This window comes from Phoxinus phoxinus (assembly GCF_949152265.1).
Source record: "Phoxinus phoxinus genome assembly, chromosome: 9".
NCBI lineage: Eukaryota > Metazoa > Chordata > Actinopteri > Cypriniformes > Leuciscidae > Phoxinus > Phoxinus phoxinus.
In genome coordinates, this window is record NC_136884.1 from 3,449,968 (window position 1) to 3,475,146 (window position 25,179).

Consider the following 25,179-nt stretch of genomic DNA (forward strand, 5'->3'; position numbering starts at 1 on the left):
GGAATGAAATATGCTTGTCACACTGCAAGAACAAAAAAAGCATGGTATTACATTAGCTTGGAAATTCAATGCATCTGTAACAAAATGTGCAAATATAAACTCCATCCAAGAAAAAAAAGAGATGGCGTCTTCATATTGATGTTTTCATAAATAGAAATCAGACAATTCTGTTGCCAAAAAGCATTCAATTGGAAGTTGTTCCGATGCACATCTTCTTGATTTTCAGTTTTTGAGATTAAACCGATTGAGACACTCAGAGTTTCATTTTGTTTTTTTTAATGATTTTTTTGCCATGCTACAAAAATAGAGTTGGCACTGATGGCAAAGTAATAGTTGTCATTTTAAAGTAACTAAGTTAAGTAATAAAAAAAAAAAACTAAACTGATATCAATATCCAATATATCAAATGCAAATATCAAAACTAGTTTCAGTACAACGTCCGTAATTGTGAAATACTCGCATAGGAATGTAACCTCTCTCACACACACGCACGCACACACACACACACAATGCATCATTCCTGAAAGATCCCGACAATCATTCAGTTCCTCAGATTTGGCAAATGATCTTGATTTATACAGTTATTTCATTAGCACTCATTTGTTGCTAAAACTACTGAAGTCATTTTTTCTTTTCTTTTTTTTTTTTTTACATGTGAACGTTCCTATATTTGCACACTCTCTCAAAAAGGTAGAAAATAACATGATAATAATGCAATAAACTTTACAATAGAAGCTTTACATAAGCTGGATGTCTAGAGCAGTCCGTAAACAGATTTGTCTTTTGTCTGGAAACCCTTAAGAACATTCGAGTGCGTTCAGACGAGCGATACAATCACATGTGCAGCACCGCACAATCCTCCAGGTCCTTCTGAAGCAGCGAGACCCACCGAAGTGTGTTTACGAGCGACAACACTCAACAAATCAGGCCTATAGTCATCAATACATTCAAGTGTTTGATATAGGGATGCACTGATTCATTTCTCTGATTGCTGTTTTTATGTTATGAATCTAGTTTTTTGTGTGATATAAAAAATTATCTTAATATTTTGCTATTTTGTGTAAAATTTTATATTGTAATGTGTGTAACGCCATAGGCTGTATATACTTCCAATATTGAGAAAAAAAAAAAAAAAAAAAAAAAAAAAAAAAAAAAAGTGTAACCTGTCAGGAAAAATATTTAAATGATTATTTCTTTATTTAAGAAACCTGTTTAAGTTCAAGGGAAAATAAGCCCTGATTTTATCGGTTTCCAGTTTTGGCCAATTATTGAAATAAAAAATAACTGTGACCTGTCATAGGAGAATATTAAAATTATTATTATTAAAACATTTTTAAAGAAAAAAATAAGCCCTAATTTGATCTGCTTATAATATTGGCCAATTATTGGAAAAAATACATATATTTGTAACCTGTCAGGAAAATATTTAATAAATTATTTTTAAGTTGGGATACAAATAAGCCATGATTCACTCTAAAAAGATGCTGGGTTGTTTTAACCCAATTTTGGGTCAAATTATGGACAAACCCAGCCATTGAGTTAAATTTTTATAATGCATTTTTAATCCAACGTTTGGGTTTGTCCATATTTGACCCAAAATTGGGTTAAAACAACCCAGCAATTTTTAGAGTGTTTTATCGGATTCTTATATCGGACAATAATTGAAAGAATAATAATAAATAAAAAACCTGCCATGGGTAAATATTTAAATTATTATTATTTTAAGAAACATTTTTAAAAGTTTTTTAAGCCCAAAATATGCCCTGATTTTATTTTAACATGTTTTAAGTTGAGGGATAAAAATAAGTCAAGATTTGATCTGCTTCCAATATTGTCCAATAATAATTAAAATAAGGTAAAATTGTCCATTACCAACATAATCACTAATATAATTAAATGTGAATATTCTACACCTGAAAAGCCTTTTAAAGCACCTGTAGCCCTAAACACTTCAAATATCAGGGTTTCTTAGCGACTGAGAGCCAGGAGAAAGAAAAGAGGTCTATCCGGCGGGCAGTGAAGCGTGTCTTTGGTCGACAGACGTGAACACACACACACACACACACACACACACACACTTGCGCTCTCATTTGGGATCACGCTAGCAGAAGGGCTGTGGAGTGAGAGCGAGTGTTTAAAGTGACTGCAGTGAACCATGTGATTCTAGAATACCGTAGCGAGCATCTTTTATTGCTCTCAAGTGCAAAATGAGTGACTTACATCAATAAAGTAACCACATAACAGACGTATATCTCGAACACTTGGAGAGAAAAACATCACAGCATTGATGAATGAGGTCTAGTGTTTCCTCACCTGTACCTGTTTCAGACCTGCGTTCATATACTTAATCTGAGTGAATCTCACGAAACCTGTCACCTAGATCACATTTCATCCTGAATCTAAAGAAATACAAGCTCATATTTGCATAACGAAAATTTACCTTTTAACATTTTTTAAGCACATTATCATCCATAAATTCATACCCGGGTTTGTGACGAGGAGGAGGGGGAGATCAACTCTAATAATACTTATTAATACTCTTTCAATTATTCTAAAAAAATATCATAATTGGAATCAGCAGTTACATTTTTAAACAACTTCATAACAATCCTAAATCATAAAATGACTGAAAATTTTGGATTTAAACAACTTTAAAGTTCAATTAATACAGTTTTTGGCAAAAACAAAAAGTTTTATAAAATGATCATTTTATTAGAAAAGAGTAATAATATTCTCAAAATCTTCTATTTGAATACATTTTAAAATGTAATTTATTCCTGTGATGCAAACCTGAATTGTCAGCATCATTACTCAGTGTCACATGATCATTCAGAAATCATTTTAATAATCTGGTGCTTAATTATTACCATTTATCAGTGTTGAAAACAGTTTTTGCTGCTTAATATTTTTGTGTGGAATGTTTCTTGAGCAGCAAATCATCATATTAGAATGATTTCTGAAGGGTCATGTGACACTGAGGACTGGAGCAATGATGCAAAAAAAAAAAAAAAAATCAGTAATAAATTACAATTTTAAATATATTCACATAGAAAAGTTATTTTAAATTGTAAAAAAAAAAAAAAAGTCAAAATTTTTTCTGTATCTTTGATCAAATTAATGCAGCCTTGAGAACAACATTAGTGTATTTATGTGTATGTGATTAAATGTGATGATTTCAATTTTTTAGGATTAGCTTCTTTTTTATTGCCATACACCAGTTAAAATTGATATGCTGTATAAAAATACAAACTGAACCGACGGGTTTGCTGGTATGAGAATATGATAAATGTGGACTATAATTATTGATTTATTTAGATATCACAGTGAAATGTGACCTGACAGGTTTTGGTGAGATAAACTCCTGCATTCTGTGACGAGTAAACCGACTGGTTTGCTGGATCAGTGCTGGTCGGGTCACATGGGCAGGTCGGTGCTGTTGTGTCGAGTTTTCCTGGATGTGCCGTCATCCCGCGGCTGTGCTTTCTGCAGGCTGGACATGGCAGCCGTGCGCTCGATGTCGATGACGGCGTACAGCTCAGTCCGGCGCGTGGGCGTGGGTGGTAAGGGGGTGGTGGGTGTTTTTGGGGTGTGAGGTCCACTGGAGTCCGACACTTTGTCCATTTCCACCTCAATGTAGTTGAGCTGCCGGAGCGGGTCGCCCGCCCCGAGCCTTCGGAGGTCAAAGCTGAATACGGTGGGCTGAGTGCTGGAGCAGTGGAGTTTGTGTGCGCTGAGCGGCACCGTGACGTTCTCCGTGTTGACGTAGTTGTGCTGGGGATCGAGGGAATGGAAGCCGTTCAGAGAGGGCGACTTGAGATCGTCCTCGTCGTCCGCCTCGCTGTTGGGTTTGCGCGTCTCCCACACGGGCGGCAGCGCCGGCAGGTTCTCGTAGTTGAGCAGCGCAGTCCGCCGTTGAGCTGAGTTGTTGGCGTTGTGGGCGTCGGGAAGAGGCACAGGAGGTCTGTTTCGTCTCGCCCCGGACCCGACGGGTGCGACCACGCCGTTTTGCTGCTCGTGGGGCGTCTCTTTGCGCTCATCGCTATCGTAACCGGTGTCACAGTCCGTCGCAAGGCCTGTGCAGCCATTCACTGTCTTTGCAGGAGAAGTGGCGTTATCTGTGCTAGAGCCGGCCACTCCTGCGTCCTGCTCGCTGAGATCTTGCGGGCTCTCCTTGAGCAGCATCTGTCTCTGGACAGGCGTAGGGCCTAAAATAAACTTTACACCCTCTGAGTCCAAAACCACGTGCGGCTCAGTCTCATTGGCCGACGTTGGGAGTGCGCTCTCGGGATTGGACGTCCGGAGCTCCAGAGGGGCGTGGCCACCGCTACGACAGCGCCGTTCCTCTTGTAGACCCGTCGTGTTGACGTAAGTGTGCACCTGCATAGAGAGTACATTCATCAGGAGAAAATATGAATTAAAAGTTTTACATTTTCTTATAAAAATGCTTTAATCACGTCAATACATTTTTCATTCAAAACATTCAGTACCGGTCAAAAGTTTGGAAACATTACTGTTTTTAATAGAAGTCTCTTATGCTCATCAAGCTGCATTTATTTGATGAAAAAAAATCAGAAATTTTTTAAATATTGTGAAATATTATTACAATTTAAAATAATGGTTTTCTATTTTAATATACTTTAAAATATTATTTATTTCTGTGATGCAAAGCTGAATTTTCAGCATCATTACTCCAGTCTTCAGTGTCACATGATTCTTCAGAAATCCTTCTAACATGTTGATTTGATACTCAGGCAACAAACGAAACCTTAATGTAAAGTGTTAGCCTGTGTCTGCGTACCGTTTCATCGTTGAGCAGCAGTGGGTGTGTTGATTCCTCCCCTACTGATGGTAACCTAGTGCTGCCCACTGAAGGATGGCGACTCGAAGGGCGCGAGGACGCGTCGCCAAATGACGGGTAACGGCCGATTCCATTGGCTACAGTTGGGACAGAGTAACCTGGAGCTGTAGAGAGAGCGATTGAAGAGTTCATAAGAGAGTCCAATATGAATGTGAGGGCTGGAGGTGTGTGTGTGTTCTTACTGGTGGGAGTGTGTGGCGTCACTGGAAGCTCTGGCTCCAGCACTGGTTCCTCCACAACACTGATGCTGTTGTTGTGCATGATGTCCTGCAGCATGTTAAAGATCTCCTCGGCCCGTGCACACTTGAACGCGAATATCCCTGAAGAGGAGTGAAGCATGAATGTGAATGACACAAGTAAAGCAACAAATACCTGTCATACAGGTGAAACTCGAAAAATTAGAATATGGTGCAAAAGTTCATTTATTTCAGTAATTCAACTTAAAGGGTGAAACTAATATATTATATAGACTCATTACATGCAAAGTGAGATATTTCAACTTCAAGCCTTTATTATTTGTTATAATTTTGATGATTATGGCTTACATCTTATGAAAACCCCAAATCAAAATCATATTGCGAAAAGGTTTTCATAAACTGTAATCCATAATCATCAAAATTATAACAAATAAAGGCTTGAAATATCTGACTTTGCATGCAAATAAATGAACTTTTGCACGATATTCGAATTTTTCGAGTTTCACCTGAACAGTAAAAGCAGATCTGATGGAGAGAGACTAAGTTAGCTCGTGAGTCTCACCTTGACCGGTTTGGCAGCGCCGGCCGCTCTCAAAGGAGAAGAGGTTGGAGTCGTAGCCATATCGGCGCAGGCAGAGGTAGGGCCACTTAACGGCTTCTCGTTTGCGCGTGTGCAGGATGAGCTCTTCCTCCGTTAACTCCATCACGCCCGAGCCCAGCTCATTACCGTCATCATCCACGTTTATCACCTACAATCACACACACACACACCACTTTCAGCATCTGCACACTTCTAAAAGTCATGTGTTTAAATAAATAAAATAAAAATACAACTAGTTTTTTTTTGGGTCACTACATAATTCCCATATTTCACTGTTATTTCACAGTTTTGGGATTATTTTTAATTTTCCTACTTCATATTTTAAAATGTTGAGTCTAAACTGCGTCCGAACTTCTGCCTGGTAGTAAGTAAATGCATATGGCATAGTAAGAATCTGGCTTCAGTAAACACACGTACTTCCATAGACACACACACAAAGAGGCATCTTGGGTAAAGTAAGCACAGTTTCTGATCCTCTGAGAACCAAAGAGCGGATGTATTTTCTTATTAGAGCATTTTACGATTTGGTATATTAACAAATATGAGAACTTTACTCTCTGTTCACCGCAGTACATGTGTGACACAGACACCTTCAGACCGTTTCGTTGCTCACTTTGAATTTGTTGTGATGATTGTCAGGGATGATCTCTTTATCGGGACAGCTACAGCAGCTCCCCATGGTGCCTTTAACACACCATTGGCCCCCTGCGCAAAAGAAAAGATGTGCGACAGTTATTAAAAAAGTACAGGGAGATAAAGAGAGAAAATAAAAACATTTGAGAAACATCACACATGTTGTGTTTGCTATGCTGTTGTTTATTTAGAGGATGGTAAAGCCAAAACATCCTTACAGGTGAAACTCGGAAAAAAAAGAATATGGTGCAAAAGTTCATTTATTTCACTAATTCAACTTAAAAGGTGAAACTAATATATTATATAGACTCATTACATGCAAAGTGAGATATTTCAAGCCTTGATTTGTTATAATTTTGATGATTATGGCTTATAGCTTATGAAAACCTTTTCACAATATTCTAATTTTGAATTTGGGTATGGCTTGTAAGCCATAATCATCAAAATGATAACAAATAAAGGCTTGAAATATCTCACTTTGCATATAGTGAGTCTATATAATATATTAGTTTCACATTTTAAACTGAATTACTGAAATAAATTTACTTTAGCACGATATTAACATTTTTCAAGTTTCACCTGTAATGTCTGTAGATGTGTGTTAACTGTGATCGTCCAGCAGAGAGCGCTCCAATGCTCACCTACATCCAGCCATCAACAGTTCTGCTTCACAGCTCAACATTGCACTTCCAGCACGTGTGCGTGTGTGAGGGAGAGAGATCAGCTTCCTGTGGAGGCAAAAACACACAAAACAAACTTAGGAACTCATTTTATCATCATGCATATACTGTCATTTTCGGTGAATGAAGCACAGAGCCATTCTTTCCCGTCTCTCGCACAGTTACGCCCTACCCAGTCGTCAGAGATGAGTATATGTAAAGATCAGAGATGTATGCATAGCATACTAAGTTCAGGATAAATGAAAGACATTTTTTTAAATGTTGTAAATAAAGATTTTACAAGAAAATACTATTTCAGTCTTTCTACTTTGTGGCAAGCTTTGTGTTGCTTGCCATTTTTTTTGTACCGTAATTGTGAAATGAACTAGCAATTCCTGAGTGAAAATGGTTTCAAAGCAAATCCAGTTTTTTCCTAGTGTTGAGGATTTAAAACAAGCGTAAGCAAAGACCGGATTCTGACTCGAGTCCCCCGGCCGCCCTGCACATTTATAATTCATGCACACACTTCATTTACATGAACATTGAGTAATACTTCCCAGATCATAACAGCTGTTTGATTTCAATACCATTTTCACATGTTTTTTTGGTGGTGTGCACTTGATCTTGCTGCTTCTGTTGCCCCTGATTTCTCTTTCTGTGATCAAAAACACTGCGACTTACATCATTTGAGTCCGTTTCAGGGGTCATTAAGAGGTCATGCACTCCAGCTACAGCACATAATGAGTGATATATGGATGATGTGAGAAACTCAACTGTATAATTAGGCTAGTTTCAGGTTCAGGGGTTCATCAGATGCATTTCTTGGGAGGCTTTTACTAAGACGTGTCTTTGCGTTTAAAAACTGCTTGACTAAATCCAACGGCATCTTAAAAAAAAGCCCTGTTTACACCTGATGTTATGCGTTTTGGTCGATGGGATCACAAGTAGACCAAGGAAGAAACAGTCCCGTTTTAATCCACATCCGGATGTTTTAATCCATTTCTTTTGTCCACTTTCATCCACTTCTGTCCTGATTCTTCGAGGGGAGGGTCTAAATACATGGACTTTTTAGGATCTTTCGATCTAATGGACTAAACAAGCTTGCGCAATTTTTGAACGAGACATTTGTGCTCGGTACGTTTCTCATCTTCAAACCAAACTTGGGTCTTCAGCGCTTCCAATAATGTTACGCATTAAGTCAGTAGGCGGAGAGTACACTGTCTTTTGCTGAACATGAGCGTCTCTACACTGTGAAAGCAATCCGGTCGAATATGTTTACGTCTATCTCTGAAAGTGGACAAGCTCAAAACATTTTAGACCCTATTTACACCGATATTTAGTTTCGTCCACTTGTGATCGGATTGACGAAAACATTTCTTAACACCAGGTGTAAACAGGGCCTAAAAAACTTGACAACTTCACACATCTAGCAGATGCTTTATTTAAATCAACTTCCAAAAGAGAAGCAAAAGCAATCCGTCAAAAAGCGGACAACATGATCAATGATAAAAAATCGTCCCAAAACTACAAGCATTTATAGCTAAAGTTAATGTCGTGGCTCAACCTTTAAGGCAAAAAAAAAAAAAAAAGGCAACAGATGCTTTTAAATAAGAATTTGCAGCATGACCTAAAGCTCAGTTCATTATCGCCACTCATGAGGATGAAACGTGAATAATTCATGAGCTCCAGTAAAGCTCTGCTCTAGTTTACAGTTCATCTTCCTGCAGGAAACAAATCACTCTTTCACTCACATTATCACTCATCATACATGGTAAAATGGTTTTAGTACACCCCACACACACACACACACACACACACACACACACACTACAAAAGTCAGTCTTTAGAGTCTGCACACCTTGTTATACGTCACACCTCCTTTATGCAAAATTAACAGTCGGCACTGCAGCGCTCAGTTTTTCTTCTATATTTAATGAGTGAAGTATGTAGGGCGTAGCGTGGAGGGACTTTCACCGGCAAAACCTGGCATCAGCCCGAATGTGTCCCACCTGCCCAGGTATGTGCAGGTCATGTGACCACAACACACGCACCGCTCACATTCCATCAGTTTAACATCCATCAACCAGAACAACTAATGCAAACGCTCACGGTGTCAAATCTCATTCGCTTGTGGGTTCAAATCATGAGTGATTAGGCATGTTTGCACAACTTGCACAACATTAGAATGAGCATTACGGATCATCATGACACCCACTGCAATTTGATTTCACTGTAAATTTCAAGTCCAAACGCCTACGACGAACTCACCAGAGCGCACAGCATCTCTGCCTCTCCGTACGAGACGGATCAGCCGCGGCACGTCGAGATTCACTCATTCCTACTGCATGTTTGGGCAATTATCACCCCACATAATGAGGGAGGTCATGATGACTAGCCTGCAATACCCTGCTAAACCACGAGCATGAGTCAGCCTCACGCCGAGTCATATTACAGCGCCAATCTCAACTCACAGAGGTCACATGACTCAAATTAAAGAGGTCATTATCGCGGCTCTACCTGGACGAATCTCATAAGCCTAAGACTGGTGCGTATTTGATCAAATTGGTTGTTTGCAGATGTATGTTTGTTGCTGCGTGCAGCCAACGACGATCATGCAAAAGAAAGCTGGAGAATGTTGAGTTGATCATTTATTTTCTCTCTCATTGCATTCAATTTAAATGTACGAATAGGTTCTTCAAATAAGTTACCTCGACGTCTGGGTTAGCGTAAGCCATCAGGCAAGTGTTATTTAAATAAACTCCTGATGTACTTACAAACTTTACAATGCCTCGGTTTATGAGTACAGAACCTAAACTACTGTAGAAGTTTGGTGCCATTACGGGCATTATTAGTGCGGTAATTTACCAGATACAACCTCGGATCCGTTAGCGCCCGCACTAAACCATTCGGCTGATATCTCTAAATAAGCTCGAACTTTAATAATGTTCGACCAAGGGGAAAAAAAGCTTCTAGAGTTGGCTCATATATATATAACAACACTTTTTTTGTGAAATTGTGCAGCTCTACAAACAAACACAGCAAACCTGTTTATTTTATTTTATTTTTTGATCACATTTTAAAATCGCAATTAGATTTCCCACCCCCAAATACAGGCCTAATTATTAGTATTTGTAAAAGAGAGCAAGAAAAACAGACAAGTTGAGTGTGAGAGGCGAGGGGTCATGAGGCACGCATACTACACACTGAGACCTCCAGGGAAAGATGGACGACAAGTCAAACACTTTCACTGAAAACACAGGGGAACCGCTGCGGGTAAAGATTGCACTCCTCTGACTTCATCGCCCTCAAACACACACACACTCGTGGGCTGTGTGTGTGTGTGTGTGTGCGATGATGACTGAAGCCACTGTGTCTCTCCCCCGCACAATGTTCGCATTCCACGGGGCACAGGGTGTGGATACAGAGGTAGATTTTTTTCATACACAAAAATGCCTTTCTATCTCTCTCTCTTCATCTTCGGCTCACCCACTCCTCCTCTGCCGGTTCTGCAGAGGCTTGTCATACGGCGGCCAATCTGTGACTCACTGGATTTGCATTCTGGGAACGGTGTGGGGTCACTGGAGCACTGAAGTGTTATTCTGCATTCGTAAAGAATCCTAATAGTATAAACAGCACGCTGGAAAGAATGAGTCAGGAGACGCTCTTAACTAGCACTTTAGAGCTCGTATTAACAGCCATTTGAAGCCATCACATGCAATTTGGTTCAACATCTTGCCAATTTGCTTGTTACTTGCGGTCTATCACATAAATTGAAACGTACAACCCTGACAGGTAACTGAACTGTAGCACCACAATACAGCATTATTGTGTGTGCCACGCCATGACACAGACAGCGTCGCAAATTCCAGCGTAACTGCATCTATTTATATCTGCTGAATAAATAAAAGGGCATTCAGAAGAAACATTTGAGGCTATAAACAGCTATTCTGCTGAGAAAAGATGTTTTCTATCGGTTTTAAGTGCTTGTACCCCATGTAAAACGTGCTATTCAATAGGTCTTTTGCAAAGTAAATGGTTACCAGGGTGTTGCTAAATGTTTTTTTTAGCATGTTTTGAGACCATTTAAACAGCAAGAGAGAAAAAAAAGGTAAATGGCCAAGGCTGCGATTTTATTAAATTAGTATATGCACTGAATGTTCGCATTAAATGCTGCTTCACACAAACTTTCCTAACTTTTAATGAGAAGCACTTATAAACCGGCTGTTGCAACAACAGAAAAGATTTAAGGGCTCTCTGCGTTTTATCTCCAAAATAAAATCTCAATGGTTCAACATTTTAATATATGAAGAAATTAAGACATTAGTATTAGTATATTAGCAAATGATAAAGAAAATGATACATTAGTATTGAAATTTTACAGTTGTACTGTAAAATAAAATGATTATTTTATTAAATGCTCAATACTCTTCATTTAAAAGTGAGCTATTACATTCATATTTTTATAATATTTTGAGTTAGCTTTTTTATACATTTAGTTTTCATGTTAATTTTTGTTTAATTTGTAGTAATTTTGTTATTAGTTTAAAATATATATATATATATTTTTTTTTTTTTTCAGTTTAAGTTTTATTTCCAGTTAATAATTTTAGTGCTTTAACACTTTTTTTTTTAGTTTTTTTTTTTTTTGCCAAGGCAAGTTTTTCCACTAATATTTATATTTTGGCTAACATATTTCAATTAACAGAAATGTTTTTATTAGTAGTAGTTTTAGTTATCTGGACGGAGATTTAAAAAAAAATCAAAATCGAGAGAGAAAAATATTCTCCAAATTGTGCACGCCTAATTTAAACACTCTGAATTACATTTACATTCATGCATTTTGGCAGACGCTTCAATCCAAAGCAACTTGCATTGCATTCAAGGTATTTGATCAGATCATGCATTCCCTGGAAATCGAACCTGTGAAACCTTGGTGTTTCTAGCGCCACACAGGAATGCATTAGCATGGTACAGGGATGTGCACTGTACATGCGCTGTGAGAATGATGGTGGAAAGTCATGAGTGGGGGATTAGCATGAACTAACCCCACACCTTTGAACACGGCATTCCAAGCCTGGGAAAAAACACGTCTCGATGCAGCGACCCTCCAGTAACTCCTTACACAAAGCTACATTCTCCAGAGTCCCAACTCTGAAGATACACTCCTTCCCTTCACGCTGGAATGTAAACACCATTTAACGTTGGGTTTCTTGGGCTTTCTGGTTTGGAAAAATAGGATACAGAAATGCATGCTTGCTTTAAAGCGTCTATTCCCAAGGGAGGTCTATAGATATGACAGACAGCTCGTCTCCAACTGGCAATGAATAAGCGCCACGGGCACACCCACTCATTAGGACAAAGATTTATTAACTTTAATGACTCTGACAGCAAAACCGTCCAGACAGGCATCAGATGATGCTGACTCGGGCCAAAAAAGCTTTAGCTCTCAATCCAAAAACAGGAGGATAAATCAGATCCATTGATCAGAGACTCAGGCTTTTAGAAAAGACGAGGCAATCCATGGGTTTTAGCAAAAATTCAATTGTTTATTGAGAATATCTAAAAAAAAAAATATCAGCCTTTAAACCTACAGGTGAAGCTCGAAAAATGAGAATATGGTGCAAAAGTTAATTTATTTCAGTAATTCAACTTAAAAGGTGGAACTAATATATTATATAGACTCACTCATTACATGCAAAGTGAGATATTTCAAGCCTTTATTTGTTATAAGTTTGATGATTATGGCTTACAGCTTATGGAAACCTTTTCACAATATTCTTAAAAATGATTAAATTTGGGGTTTTCATAAGCTGTAAAATCATCAAAATATCTCACTTTGCATGTAATGAGTCTATATAAAATATTAGAAGTTGATATAAGTTGAATTACTGAAATAAATGAACTTTTGCACCATATTTGAATTTTTCCAGTTTCACCTGCACTGTATTATATTTGATGTGCAAATTTCAAAGGCCTCTAAATGATCAACATGTTTAAAACCTGTTGCATGCAACCTAATTTATTCATTCTTCTTTTTTTATCAAGTAAAATGCCTTTTGGTATAATTGCAAAAACATCCACCATCTTTTATAGAGTTAGAGTTACTTTTATAAAGTAAACGTAAGATTAACTTTTATATAGTTAGTATTGGACTGAAGCAAACAGGTTTACTTGATTATCCATAAATTATTATTTTTTAAAAGAAAAAAGCAAATCATGTTAAAAATAGTTTGTGTCTGATCAAAACCTACTCTATTTCGCTGTAAATTAATCTCTCACTTGGTAGAAGTCATTCAGTTAGACAGATCATGGACGACATGCCTTCATCCCTTTAAAAAAAGCATCAATAAATGTATGCAACATAAAAAGAAAATACAACACCAAACACCGAAAATGCTAAATCTGATCTATTTAGACTTTTTCCAGTTAAAAAAATGATCAGATCTGCAACATTTAGAAGGAGGACTGGACATTTCTATCCTGAGACATGATACAGATGTCGCAATTCCCCAGTAAGCAATAGCATGATTGATTTTTGGGTTCCCTGAGGTCACAGTCCTCCAGAGGAGTGTTTGCATTATGAATGCAGAAATGACAAGCTTTAATGAGTATTCACTAAACGGCTAATTACAGAGCTAAAGTTATGCTGGAAGTATGATCAGCCATATGTTTAAGAGCAGCTGCAACGAGTGTGTGGGACGGGTGGGAGGTAGAGAGCTCTCCAGTGAGTGCGTACACTAATACTGTGCTCTCCTGGCGTACGAGAGAGAGAGTGAGTGAGTTCTTCCTCGTATGGCTATGTCACCCTGGTAACCCAGCGCTCCCAGTATGGCCAGCTGGTGAACGCTGAGCGACTCGCACACATCAAACGAGCGCCAGAGTTTACTTTACCTCCCACCAGAAACACAGAGGACGAGAGACACCGTGTCAGAGCGGGGGAGGTAAAAGAGGAGATTATTTTTTAACTCATACCAACTCTGGTTTGAAAGAAACATATTTACTACGAGGCAGAAATTATATATTTGTCTTGCAATATCTGAGTATTAAAATTGGTGCATGCTTTACTGTATTCTTTATCCTGATTTTTTTTATTTTAAACTTATTTAACACTTAACCTCTCTCTTTAATCGTAAGGTTAATCTTTAATTCCAGGTCACAATTCACCCCAAATCAAAATTATTTAATTTTTATTGTGCATAAAAATAAACCTATTTTAAGGCCAGTACTTTATTAATTCACACCAAATCCATATACGGAATAAGAACTTAAGATTCTGCATGATTGAAGAAAGTAATGACTATTTTTTTTTGTTGCATTGTGACATTTTGCCTAAAATAAATTTTTAAACCAATTTTTAATTGGTTATTTTATTTTACTATGATTCACAAATGCATATTAATATTAATATGAGAATACTCAAATTAAATTAATGTCACAATAAATGTGCAAAATAAAATTTCTTATTTCTTTCTTCTCATTGTTGAAATATGACCTAGGCATGTCGTGGTTATAAATAATTGCGATTAATTGTTCATATCACTTAGTGTAAGCTTATGTTATTTTTTACTTGGAATAGTTTATAATTTGATTATAATCAAAATATGCCCATATGATTTACTTAAAGGCTGTGAAAATTCATAATATTTGTATAATTACTTTTTTAAATAATATAATATAATGTACTGTAACTGGCAAAACATAATTAAAATTTAAACTGCACAATGACTGCGGTTATCACAAATAATTGCGGTTAGAGTGAATAATCAGATAATTGTGACAGGACTAACTAGGCATGATCTTGAAAGCTTTTGCGAGATTCATCCTGTAAATGGAGTAAATCTATAATAAAGTCTCCAATAAAGGGCTATGATGAAAACGAGGAGCCTCCAGTGAAACTATGAAATAGTGGCTATTAGCTCTTCACATAGCAAACAAGCTTAAGCTCGTGTGGGAGGCGCAAGATCAGAAAGAGAGCGGCCGACCTCGCTGCATGATCCTTCTCAAGAGAGGACAAGAGAAGGGGGAGGGAGGGAGAGAAAGATAAAGAAAGTCCATCTGAACACTGAAATACAGAAATCAAGCACAGGTCAGTTCAGTTTCTGAGGACACAGAGGCCGTCCGCTGACCTGCATGGGGACAGTAAAGCCTCAAGGGTCAGGAGCGAGTGTTAAGGCACTGTGAACTCTCACTCACGGTGAAGATTTTTTTCATTCTTCGCTTTGGGGTACAAAGAAGTTCAAAATATGTGAGCAGAGGTATACTGTTAAAGGACATCCCGACGTAGAGAGCGGCGTTTGGATTAATATGTTAATATGTGCTGCGCGCTTGCCTTTCAATAACAAAATAATACAAGAAAATTGACAGAAAACTATTAAGAAAGCATCTGATCACAGTGATGTGGATGTTTGCACGAGCTCTGCAATTCGGCACTCCAGTAAAGTCACTTCACGTTCATTTATATCATGTGAGCCGCGGTCACGAGTCGCACGGGTATATTTGTGGCGATAGCCAACAATACATTGTATGGGTCAAAATTATCCATTTTCCTTCTATGCCAAAAATCATTAGGATATTAAGTAAAGATCATGTTCCATGAAGATATGTTGTAAATTTCCTAACGTAAATATATAAAACATAAATGCACAACTTTAAAGGTGATTTTCTCAATGTTTCGATTTTTTTTGCACCCTCAGATTCCATATTTTCAATAGTTGTATCTCAGCCAAATATTGTCCTAACAAACCATACAACAATGGAAAGCTTATTTATGGAAAGCTCAAAAAAAATTTACCCATGTGACTGGTTTTGTGGTCCAGGGTCACATATAGGCCTAACATTTTATACAATAGATTGTTTACTACTTTACAGCAAACATGAAAAACAAGTGTCAGTGTCTCTTTCAATTGAAATTACAACTTCAGTTTCTACTATAAAGCAGCTCAAGTCAGTGTATTCATGTTTTTACTCGCGGCCGTCTGACCTCGACGGACTGAACAGAAGAAATTAACTGGAGAAGATTTCCACATCAATGAAGGCGGAGCCTCAGAGCCACAACTTCAGTGGTACAATGGTAGTTGTTCACCAGCCAGAGCAAACTTTTCCAGAAAAGTTCGCTTTGGCAAGAAGTTTCGAACTCCTGAAACGAACTCCGTTTTTGGCCAGATTTTGTTCAGTTCGTTCTTCAATTACGCTTGAAGTATATCAGAGCCTTTAAAACTCACACTCTCTGTGGTCTCGCACACAAAAAAAAAACGATTTACTCTCCAAAACTGTATGACTTATTTTTCTGCAGAAAATGTCAACACTTGTTTTCTGTAGATCTGCTTTACAGCTGAATAATTTTTTTTTTAATTCACAAAATCGACACATTTTTACAACATGGCACTGTTCTTCACTGATTCAACACTGAACTGACTAGAGCTGAATGATGACACTGTCCTTTTTAGAGCTGTTTTACAGCAGAATTTATCATATGTGACCCTGGACCAGTTTCATATGAAAGCCGAATAAATAATCTTTCCATTGATGTATGGTTTGTAAGAATAGGACAATATTTGGCCGAGATACAACTATTTAAATATCTGGAATCTGAGGGTGCAAAAAAAAAAAAACATTGAGAAAATCTCCTTTAAAGTTGTGCATTTATGTTCACGATTGTGCTGCATTCGCTCACAAAAACAAAATGTATATTTAAAGGGATAGTTCACTTTAAAATTAAAATTCTGTCATCATTTACTCACCCTCAAGTTGTTTCAAACCTGTATTAATTTATTTCTTCTGCTGAACACAAAGAAAGATATTTTGAAGAATGTCAGTAACCAAACAGTAGTCTGTACCCATTGACTTCCATAGTAGGAAAAAAAAATACTATGGAAGTCAATGGGTACAGACTACTGTTTGGTTACTGACATTCTTCAAAATATCTTTCTTTGTGTTCAGCAGAAGAAATAAATTAATACAGGTTTGAAACAACTTGAGGGTGAGTAAATGATGACAGAATTTTAATTTTAAAGTGAACTATCCCTTTAAGGTAGGACATTTACTAAATATCTTCATGGAACATGATATTTACTTAATATCCTAATGATTTTTGGCATAAAAGAAAAATGGATAATTTTGAGCCATACAATGTATTGTTGGTTATTGCCACAAATACACCTGTGCGTCATGTGACTGGTTTTGTGGTCCAGGGCCACATATTTGATGAAGTTTGCATTATTTATTCTGTTGTTATTGTCCTGTTTATTACTATGAAGCTGCTTTGAAACAATCTTGTATAAAGCGCTTAATACATAAAGTATATCTGAACGTTGGGTTTATTGAATGCTGAAGAACATTGTGGTCCAAACAACACAGGACCACATTGACTTTCATTGATACAGACAAAAAAACAAAAACAAAACACAGATGTTTCAAAATATAGCTACTATTTTGTTTTCCACAGAAGAAATAAAGTCCCTTTATAGGGACTGTGAATGTTGTCTGACTCTGAGATAAAACATTTGTAGACTAGTATGTTGTTATTCTCATTAACAAATGGTTTGTGTCAAGTACATTTTTTTTTACTTTTACTCTAAACAAAATCTCAGGTCTCATACACATGCACCAATTTTAATACAAGTCCAGGTTCAGAAAGTAAAAGTCCTCAGTATTTTGTTCCAATCACCGGGATTTGCTAATTAGCAGTTTTTCAGCCAGGAGACAGAACTAATTAGTGAAATCAGTACAGAAATAAACATATGGAAGGACTTTTACTGTCTGACCCCTGGACTTTACACCTCTGCAAAAACTTGAATCAAACTGAAGGCTAAACACTGAATAGTTCTGGTTATCCGTTGCGTCATTGAACGATTGTGGTGGTGATGATGATTCAGCTCAATTCTTCTAACATGGTTATTATGATAGAAGAATGAAAGAAAACTGCCGAGCCGCTCCAAGTGTTTTCTTAAGAGCAGCGAAGCTATTTTACTGAGCCACTGAAAAGAACTGGACGGCCTTCAGAACTTTTGCTCCATTATCTGCAATTCAACACAGCCTCAAAATCAACATTTCACATTACGGAGAAGAAGACAAATCTTTAACCGAGAATGAAAACGATTAGTAGATAAGACATGCCAAAAGAGCCACAACACTAAATGCTGAATCTCACTGAGGTTTGTGAACATTATTGAGTGGTGCTTGCTTAAAAGAATGGACACCTAACCCAATATCAATACAAAGTTAATGAGTTTAAAGCATCCTTTCGCTGCTAAGAGTACATGACGCAAAAGTGCGTCAGAGAAAACGTCAAATGCAATAACGGGAAACCATAAAGGCAGTGCTGCTGAGTCACTGGGCAAACAGGAGAAACACAGTCATCATCAGCACACACACACACAGATTTAAGGGAGCGTGTGTGTGTATTTGACGTCTTTACACTGTCCTGCTGTTTGACATCCATCAGCAGCACGAGGCGGCGTTAGAGACTTTTGCCAACGCTTTATCCTATGGGTGGAGATGTTCTTGGTCGTCACACCCAAAGGTCCTTCACTTAAGCGCAATCATGACTCCAGGTGTGGTGACCTAGAATACACCGCACCCATCAGAAAAGGGACTAATATGTAGGGCTGCATAACGATTAATCGCAACTAATCGTTTGCAGAATAAAAGCTTTTGTTTACATCATATATGTGTGTGTACTGTGTATAATAATTACGTATATATAAAATACACAAACATGCATGTATAATTTTAAGAAAAAAATCAATTTATATATTATATATAATATAAATTATATTTAAATTTAAAAATAATTTATATATTATATATAATATAAATTATATTTAAATTTAAAAATGTATATAAACATGTAAATATTTTTAAAATATATACATGCATGTGTGTGTATTTATAAACACATAATTATTTTACACAGTACACACACATATATGATGTAAACAAAAACTTTTATTCTGCAAACGATTAATCGTTATGCGGCCCAACTAATATGTCCTCCATTCAGCTCATGCCATCACCAGGCCGGTGATTTGGTGGAGCATCTGGAGTTATTAACTATGATGATGACGCAAACCAATATGGACCAAATCTATCTGTAAATAACCCACCAGACAGATAAAAACTAGCATGTGCATGTCAACCTGAGTGATGTCCGGTGCAATAGGGTCCTGCTGCTGAATCTGTTCAACATTTCATCACATAGAAAAGGTGAAGGACATAACTGCTGCATCACTGCTGACCGCTGCTTTCCCAGAAACAACACATTGCAAGTCTGCAAGCGAGCTTCTTGGAAACACACGACCCTTGAGGAGCTCTGAGGATCAATGCTGCTGATGGAGCGTTATGAATCACACCATGTTAATTTAAGATACAAGCTGTATGTCTTTTAGCATATACGGTCATGGTGAACAGTATACAGAAGTATTCAATGTGTTGTGGACATTAAAGGTAGGGTAGGTCAGAATTGTCTAAAAAAAACTTTTATTCAAATTTGTTTAAACTGTCTTTATATACCAATGCATAATTAAAATGTAAGTACTCTGATAAAAAGAGTATAAAAATCGAGTGACTCTAGACCGTTTAATCTTCATTAAACACAGCTCATTAATTCCATTCACTCCCACCTAAAAACGGATGCGCGACTGCGCGCACGTGGGCAGAGCCAGTAATAACGGCGGTAGTCATGACGACGTCGAGTGACAGTCGCGCAAGCCAATCCTGTGATTCGTCCCGAATGGAAATAATGAGCTGTGTTTAATGAAGATTAAACGGTCTAGAGTCACTCGATTTTTATACTCTTTTTATCAGAGTACTTACATTTTAATTATGCATTGATATATATAGAAAGTTTAATCAAATTTGGTAAAAAGTTTTTATATAAATCCTACCTACCCTACCTTTAAACTACATTAAAAAACATCAGAAATGTTATATAGCTTGAGCTAAAATGTGATAAAGCATGCAAATACCAGTAAGTGTGAATAGAGGGAGTCATATTTATATATATATATATATATATATATATATATATATATATATATATATATATATATATATATATATATATATATATATATAAGCAGTGTCACTGATTATTATCAGGTTTATTAATTAATAATAATCATACCCTTGATTACCCACTGAAAGTCAAACTTGTGAATTATGTGTTTATATAGGTTCATTTAAAAATCTGAAAACCCACAGAATGTAACTTTAATATAATTAATTAATTATAAATCAAACAACCACGTATGTGGGGTATGATGGTAATGTTAACCCAACCCACCAGACCTGAAACTATTCGCCATAAAATGACCATCAAATGCATTTGTAAGTTACAATGTTGTTTTATATTTAACACAATGCTAGTTCATCATCACTTATCAGGATAAACACACACACCAGTTTAACTTTTACTAGCGAATTCATGTTTATTGTGCATTTTTGAACCAAGCACATCAACTTAGGTAAAGTTGGTTTTATATTCGCACATTCACACTTTTTTGCTTAAAAAGTGTCTCAATAACATATGCAATAAAGCATATTTTTGCAAAATAAAAGCAGCTACATGATCTTTAGGACAAGGATGGTGAACTACAACATTTTCCACAATCGATCAAAATGGGCAAGTATTGTTTTAATGGCATACAAACTTGCGAATGCTCACTGAATGTCCAATGTAGTGCGGTGAACAAGATAGGGACCGTCTAAAAAGTTGTCTTTTTTTTCATTGTGTGCAAACAGACAACTACATTTTTGCAAACTACAGATGTACCAGCAAATATCTCTCACATTATGTGTTCTAATGCTATTGATTGTACTTTAGCAACAATAAAAAGTGCATTATAATGATTGTATTTAGGAAACCTGCCTCACTGTACATAATTTACATAAGTACTTTTTAGAATAAAATTACATTAATTCACCAAAGGGATTTTTTACTATCCGAAGGTTGTAGCATGTTCCCAGTAACCAGTCTGACTTACTACAGGTGAGATTTTTTACAAAAACTCCCTTACTGTACGTACAGTTGACAAATATGTTTTAAAAAAAATTACAGTAATTCACAGTAAGTTTTTTTTCATGTTCAAAAGGCTGTAGTGCTTTCATATGGACCAGACTGACTTACTACAGGGGAAATTTTGACAATACCTCCCTTACTGTACAATTATCAAATATGTTTATGTAATAAACATATTATTACATATATTATTACATATTTTTATTGCATATGTTTGTGAAATAAACTGTAATTCCTATAGTGATTTTATTTTAATATTCCAAAGGTTGTAGTACTTTTCTAGTGAAAGGACTGACTTACTACAGGTGAAATTGTGACAATACCTCGCTTACTGTACGTACAATTATCAAATATGTTTATGAAAGAATTACTGTAATTCACCGTAAGTATTTTTTCATGTTCCAAAGGTTGTAGTACTTTCCTAGTGACCCGACTGACTTACTACAGGTGACATTTTGACAATACCACCCTTACTGTATGTACAATTGACAAATAAGTTTATGAAAAAATTACTGTAATTTACTGTAAGTATTTTTTCGTGTTTCAAAGGTTGTAGTACTTTCCTAGTGACCAGACTGACTTACTACAGGTCAAATTGTGACAATACCACCCTTACTGTACGTACAATTGACAAATAAGTTTATGAAAAAATTACTGTAATTCACTGTAAGTATTTTTTCGTGTTTCAAAGGTTGTAGTACTTTCCTAGTGACCAGACTGACTTACTACAGGTCAAATTGTGACAATACCACCCTTACTGTATGTACAATTGACAAATAAGTTTATGAAAAAATTACTGTAATTCACTGTAAGTATTTTTTCATGTTCCAAAGGTTGTAGTACTTTCCTAGTGACCCGACTGACTTACTACAGGTGACATTTTGACAATACCACCCTTACTGTACAATCATCAAATATGTTTATGTAATACACATTATTACATGTTTATTACATATGTTTATGTAATAAACTGTAATTCACCTATAATGTTTTTTTTTATATATTCCAAAGGTTGTAGTACTTTCCTAGTGATTAGACTGACTTACTACGGTTTAAATATTGACAATATCGACCTTACTGTAAGTACAGTACATACATATTATTATGAAAAAAATACTGTAATTTCAGCTTGTTCCATGTTCCAAAGGTTATAGTATGTTCCTAGTGATCACTCTACTCAATTCATTTTGATAAATGTTTTAGATAAAAGTAAGTATTAGAACTGCTGTTCCTTGTACAACACATTTATTTCATTGATTAAAATAACGGTAAAGATTTTAGCTTAAGCATATTTTCAACATTATAAATAAGCAACACCCTTATTGTAATGATTCAAGTTTAGTTTTTGTTATGAAGTCCCGAAGAAGTGGATTCTGGATTCTAATGAGTGATTTTAATCAAGGTATTAATCTAAATATCAAATGAGTTGAATGACTTCTCTAGGCTTATGAGATTTTACTTTGTTATAGAAATTACCAGTGTGATTATCGAAAATGTTATTTAATGTATACTTTAAATGTCTGTATTTGATATCTGAGGTGTGACTGAAGGGTCTGGCCCATGCCAGGAATGCAGTAACAGTGCTTGCTCATTTAGCCCGGCTTCCAGAGATGAAATATGGACTTCTTTAACAGGTGTTACTACATCCATCTGCTTTTCTAGGGTACCCTGATAGCAATGGTCTCAGCAGGGGTCATTGAAGTCTATAGTTGAGAGACCATTTCTTAGTTAAAGTCTTTACTTTACAGTTGATTTAAAGTGTGAGAGAAAGAACATGTTATCTTGATGTTTTGAGAATACTCTCCTGTTTATTGTTAAAGCCTGGCCAAATCCAATCTTGAAGAAACTGTGTCTGTGTGTGTTAGTATTCTTGGTTACAGGTTAAGGAACAAGTGGAAATATAGCTGCAAGCAGCGATACGGGGCCAAGCCCCTGAAGCAGCAGCAAGAGCAGGAACAGTAAAAACAGCAGAAATTGAACATACATGAAAAAACAGCTGGTTCAGAAGTACAGGTGAAAATGAACTCAAAATGAACAGAAGTTCAGATGAGAATGAACACATAATGAACAAGACAAACTTATTTCTAACCCAAGAGGAAGAAAGATTAGTACAATGTTAAATAATAAAGGAATCGATATGACACAACATTACACACAATTTTATAAAGTCGTTCCACACGGGCTTGAACCCACTATCTCTGGCTCAGATGCCTGACTCTCATCTCATTGCGCCACTGGGAAGTTGTGTTTTTGTGCATAAGGTCCATACTTCAAGTGAGAAGCAACTCAAAATTATAATTGTTTATATACATTTGCTGCATGTTGGAATTTATTGAGTTCCTTCACATATAGACACCATATCTGGAAAAGAAGCAACTTTTCCACCACTTAAGGCCACAGTACCTCTTGCGGTCTGGGCATGTGCCACACAGGATTCGAACCCACGACCGGACTGGTTCGGGGCTCGTGATACGTGGTTTAGCAGCTTGTGCCACTCAGTTGACACTGTCTTACTAAACTGCCGAGGAGAGCCTTCAATGTAAGAATGAGAACACAAAAGCATGTTAACCAGATTAGCAAGCTAAATTAGCTTAATGCTAATGTAGCTTATGGTTAGCCTGAGTGTTTGTGTACTGTATGTACAGTAAGGGAGTTATTGGCAAAATTTCACCTGTAGTAAGTCAGTCAGGTCATTAGGAAAGCACTACGCCCTTAGGAACACGAAAAAATACTTTAGGTGAATTACAGTAATTTTTCATCAACATATTTGTCAATTGTACGTACAGTAAGGGTGGTATTGTCACAATTTGACCTGTAGTAAGTCAGTCTGGTCACTAGGAAAGTACTACAACCTTTGGAACATGAAAAAATCCATTTGGTGAATTACTGTAAGTTTTACATAAAAATATTTGCGTACTGTATGTAGAATACACAAAAGTAAACTAAAGCAGTATAGGTGAATACGCATCAAATATCAAACCTAAAACTATGTTTACCCTGTTCGGCAACTTTTTTTTTTAAAACTTGACTATGTTCGTGGCGCTGTCCACGTATGTGGTACTGAAGGTCATGATCCAGTCTGAACCTTGGGTAAATTTGGTTTTATATTCAGATATTCACCGAGATATTCAATATCTCTTGAGCTGAATATTGTTCCTACACAAATAACATTGTTTCAATATTTTATTCTTCCTCAAAACGAGCTTTCCTTCAGGTTTGCACTTTGCAGATGGTCCCTTCTTAGAAGCCTGCGCATAGAGATCAATGTATTTTGTCCACTGCGAAGGAAAGATCGTTTTGAGGAAAAATAGGTTGTAGCTTCTGGTGTTATATGTGTAGTTATATGTGATAGGTGTTTTGTGTAGCAACAACGTTTAGTTCACGAGTTATTGAACGCGGAAGTCCGCGAATGTGCGAATATGCGAATATAAAACCAACTTTACCTAAGTAGCACATCATATTTGTAAACTTTATCAGAATGTTTAGATTAACCCCGATGCCATACTTTATTACATCAAAGTTTTAAACTCTTTTTTTTTTGCACCAAAATAACAAACCAACAGGAGAAAATATGTTATAAAACCCAAAGTCTAGGCTGGTTTGTATTATATAATAGTTTGTGAAGCTACTATGCTAATTACGTAGCCAGCTAACAACTAATCACAGCAGAACAGATTTGATTTCTGAAAAAATAAGGTAAATGTGTACTTACTATGGTCATATCTCCACTGCTGAGTTTAATAAGTGGTTAATTGTGTAGATAAGCGAAGTAAATGAGTGTTTTCCAGTCAAATGTGTAAAATCTCTTCACGGGACTCATCGCCCGAATCAAACTCCCTCACAGACACCAAAAAACAGCGAAACTTTTCCATCTATCCATGTCCTGTAGTCCCGATACGTCTGGGAAAACGAAAGGAAAACGCTTGAAAATGTTATTCCGATACTGATTTTGAAGTCTAACCGTTTTCACTGTGAATTCTGTGTAAATAAATGTGATATTTTCGTTGAGCAGCAGCAGAAAGTGAAGGCGCTCGCGCAGACTCAATGTGAGCTCAGCTCCGCTCTCACTCTCTCATCAGGCCAGAGAGAGAGAGAGAGAGAGAGAGAGAGAGAGAGAGAGAGAGAGAGAGAGAGAGAGAGAGAGAGAGAGAGAGAGAGAGAGAGAGAGAGAGAGAGAGAGAGAGAGAGAGAGAGAGAGAGAGAGAGAGAGAGAG

General features: G+C 36.7%; 1 protein-coding gene across 1 annotated transcript; it reads right to left on the reverse strand.

The window, feature by feature from the left end:
- Nucleotides 1-295: 295 nt before the first annotated feature.
- Nucleotides 296-25,042, reverse strand: frs2a (fibroblast growth factor receptor substrate 2a). The gene is made up of 7 exons (XM_079622119.1): nucleotides 24,678-25,042; nucleotides 6,931-7,017; nucleotides 6,270-6,361; nucleotides 5,618-5,804; nucleotides 5,041-5,178; nucleotides 4,799-4,962; nucleotides 296-4,377 (listed from the first exon to the last, which is right to left on the reverse strand). Exons 3-7 carry the CDS (start codon nucleotides 6,333-6,335, stop codon nucleotides 3,415-3,417), a joined length of 1,518 nt encoding a protein of 505 aa, XP_079478245.1. The 5' UTR covers nucleotides 6,336-6,361; nucleotides 6,931-7,017; nucleotides 24,678-25,042; the 3' UTR covers nucleotides 296-3,414.
- Nucleotides 25,043-25,179: the final 137 nt, after the last annotated feature.